The sequence below is a fragment of the Malaclemys terrapin genome, chromosome 7, assembly GCF_027887155.1.
Source record: "Malaclemys terrapin pileata isolate rMalTer1 chromosome 7, rMalTer1.hap1, whole genome shotgun sequence".
Taxonomy (NCBI): Eukaryota; Metazoa; Chordata; order Testudines; family Emydidae; genus Malaclemys; species Malaclemys terrapin.
The window spans coordinates 11,168,339-11,171,256 of NC_071511.1; the positions used below are offsets into that span (position 1 = coordinate 11,168,339).

The 2,918-nt window shown below is 52.6% G+C and overlaps 1 protein-coding gene across 1 annotated transcript; it reads right to left on the reverse strand.

The window, feature by feature from the left end:
• Positions 1–629: 629 nt before the first annotated feature.
• LOC128841167 (uncharacterized) lies at positions 630–2,583 on the reverse strand. Its single transcript, XM_054035958.1, has 2 exons — positions 2,189–2,583; positions 630–1,193 (listed from the first exon to the last, which is right to left on the reverse strand). Exons 1-2 carry the CDS (start codon positions 2,358–2,360, stop codon positions 718–720), a joined length of 648 nt encoding a protein of 215 aa, XP_053891933.1. The 5' UTR covers positions 2,361–2,583; the 3' UTR covers positions 630–717.
• Between the last annotated feature and the right edge of the window lie 335 nt (positions 2,584–2,918).

Below are 2,918 nucleotides of genomic sequence, written 5' to 3' on the forward strand. Positions count from 1 at the left end.
TGCCCCCGTTTCTTTACCCAGTTAATGTTGACTATCCTATCCAGTTACATACCCCCTTCACCCCCTTCCAACACACGTTTCGAAATAAAAATAGTTCTACTTTGTTAATGCACACCGTTTTCTTTAATACTGTTTTCGCGGGAATTTTTTAAAACTGGGACGCAGACTGTGGTGCGGAGCGGGGGTAGTGTAGTGACGCGAATGAAGCTTCTAAACTCAAGGATTGACGGGCTCCGCTGCGGTGGGATGGTTGTTTCAACGGAGCCTGTCACCCCTCCTGATCGGGACTGTGTGTATGGGGGGGCTATGTGACTTTGTGGCAGGGGGAGGACGGTTACAGATCCCCTGCTGCGTGGCTCTGTGATCCTGCATAAGGACCGCCGCTTAAGATCTGTAACTGCCCTCCCCCGCCACAAAGTCACAGAGCAACCCACCCCCCACCACATAACATGAAAACAACCTCCCAGACTAACCAGGGTAACTAGTCACTGCATCACTGCACTGTGTATGTGCCCTGCTGCTGTGCCTGCCCCCGCCTATGTACCCTGCCAAAGGCGACTGTCCTGTCCAATTACCAACCCTCTTTCCCCTCCTCCTCCAAAAGAACATCATTGAAACAGTACTTAACATGAACGTATTTTTTATTATCAACTACACATGGAACTGGGAGGTGAAACTTGGACGGGGGCTTGTGTCAGGCGGGAAGGAAAGAACTTTTCAAGTTTTGGGGAATGAGAGCCTTCTGCTACTAGAGCTCTCTGCAGGGGTGGAGTGAGAGTTAGCAGGGACTCTGCCGCCTCTCCTTCTTTGCACTTTGGGTGAGGTGGGTATGGGACTTGGTGGCGGGGGAGGGCGGTTAGAGATGGACTGCAGCGGGGCTCTGTCCTCCTGCCTCCGTTCCTGCAGAACATCCACAAGGCGCCGGAGCATGTCTGTTTGCTCCCTCAGTAGTCCAAGCAGCGTTTGAGTCGCCTGCTGGTCTTCCTGCCGCCACCTCTCCTCCTGATCCATGTTTGCTTGCTGCATTTGGGTCAATTTCTCCCGCCACTGGGTCTGCTGTGCTGCCTGGGCTTGGGAACAGGCCATAAGTTCAGAGAACATGTCCTCCCGTGTCCTCTTCTTCCTATGCCTAATCTTCGCTAGCCTCTGGGAGTGTGATGCCAGGCTAGGTTGTGAGACAGTCGCAGATGTGGCTGTGGGAATGGGAAAAAGGGAGTGAATTCCTCAGAAAGATAAATATAGTTGTGAACAAAGAACATAGTCTTTCTCTGTGAACAAGACCATGCACAGCACCTATCACATGCGCACTCAGCACAAGGTCGAATTCTCGGCCTTCGCATTCAGTGCCTGGGGTCTTCCACAGCACATTTGAGAAGCGGGGCAGCACAACGGAATTTCTGTTGCAGGCAGACATGGTAAACCGTAGACTTGTGGCAGTTTAAAACTTTTATATTACCACTGGCCTCATTTCACATTTAAAGCAATGTCAGTCCCTGCTGCCAGCAATCCGGCAAGCGGGAACTCTGCCCCTGTCCCACCCCCTCGCGGCTGTCCCCAGGAACGATCCCTTTCGGCAGCCCCTCTCCCGCCTCCACCGCGTGGCTGCAAACCAGCGGTTACAGTTCTGTAAAGGAACGAGCAAGCAGTCCCAACACTAACATTCCCCTACCTAATTCAAAGCAGGTCACCATGGGCGACATCACCCTGATGAGGATCTCTGACAGCGAGAGAGAGAGAATGCTCCGGGAAAGCCTCCAAAGACCAGGGCCGTATGCCGCCCTGCTGTGCAGAGCAATGATTCACGAGTACTTGATAGTCTCGTGGCGCGGCAACGTGTCGTACTTCGGAGGACCCAATAAGGCCGCTCTCCCCAGGAACCTCATGCAACGGCTTTCCAATTACCTCCAGGAGAGCTTCATCGAGATGTCCCGGGAGGATTACTGCTCTATCCCTGCACATATAGACCGCATTTTACTCTAGCTGCAGTAGCAGGGACTAAACAGTAGAGCAGCTTGGGCAGGACAATCACGGAAAACCGGACATTGCTAGATTTTTTTGTCAAAACTTGCACTGCCCATGACTGAACCGTTAAGCGCCTAGGGCAAAGTAATCATGAACAACCCATTCTTTTAATTGTTAATATTCCTGTTCTGTTAAAAATAAATGTTTAGATGTTTACAACACTTACTGGCTGATCCTTCCCCAGATTCTGTGTCCGGGGTAACGGCTGGGGACGCTTCGTAGGGGATCTCTGTAAGGGTGATGAAGAGATCCTGGCTGTCGGGGAAATCAGTGTTGTGAGCGCTGCCGACTGCCTCGCCCTCCTCATCTCCTTCCTCATCTTCCCCGTCCGCTAACATGTCCGAGGAACCGGCCGTGGACAATATCCCATCCTCAGAGTCCACGGTCAGTGGTGGGGTAGTGGTGGCGGCCGCACCGAGGATGGAATGCAGTGCCTCGTAGAAACGGGATGTCTGGGGATGGGATCCGGAGCGTCCGTTTGCCTCTTTGGTCTTCTGGTAGCCTTGTCTCAGCTCCTTGATTTTCACGCGGCACTGCGTTGCATCCCGGCTGTATCCTCTCTCTGACATGTCTTTTGAGATCTTCTCATAGATCTTTGCATTCCGTTTCTTGGAGCGCAGCTCAGAAAGCACGGACTCATTGCCCCACACAGCGATGAGATCTAAGACTTCCCGATCAGTCCATGCTGGGGCCCTCTTTCTATTCACAGACTGCTCGGCCATCACTGCTGGAGAGCTCTGCATCGTTGCCAGTGCTGCTGTGATCGCCACGATGTCCAGACAGGAAATGAGATTCAACTGGCCAGACAGGAAAAGGAATTCAAATTCAAATTTTCCCGGGGCTTTTCCTGTGTGGCTGGTCAGAGCATCCGAGCTCGTACTGCTGTCCAGAGCGTC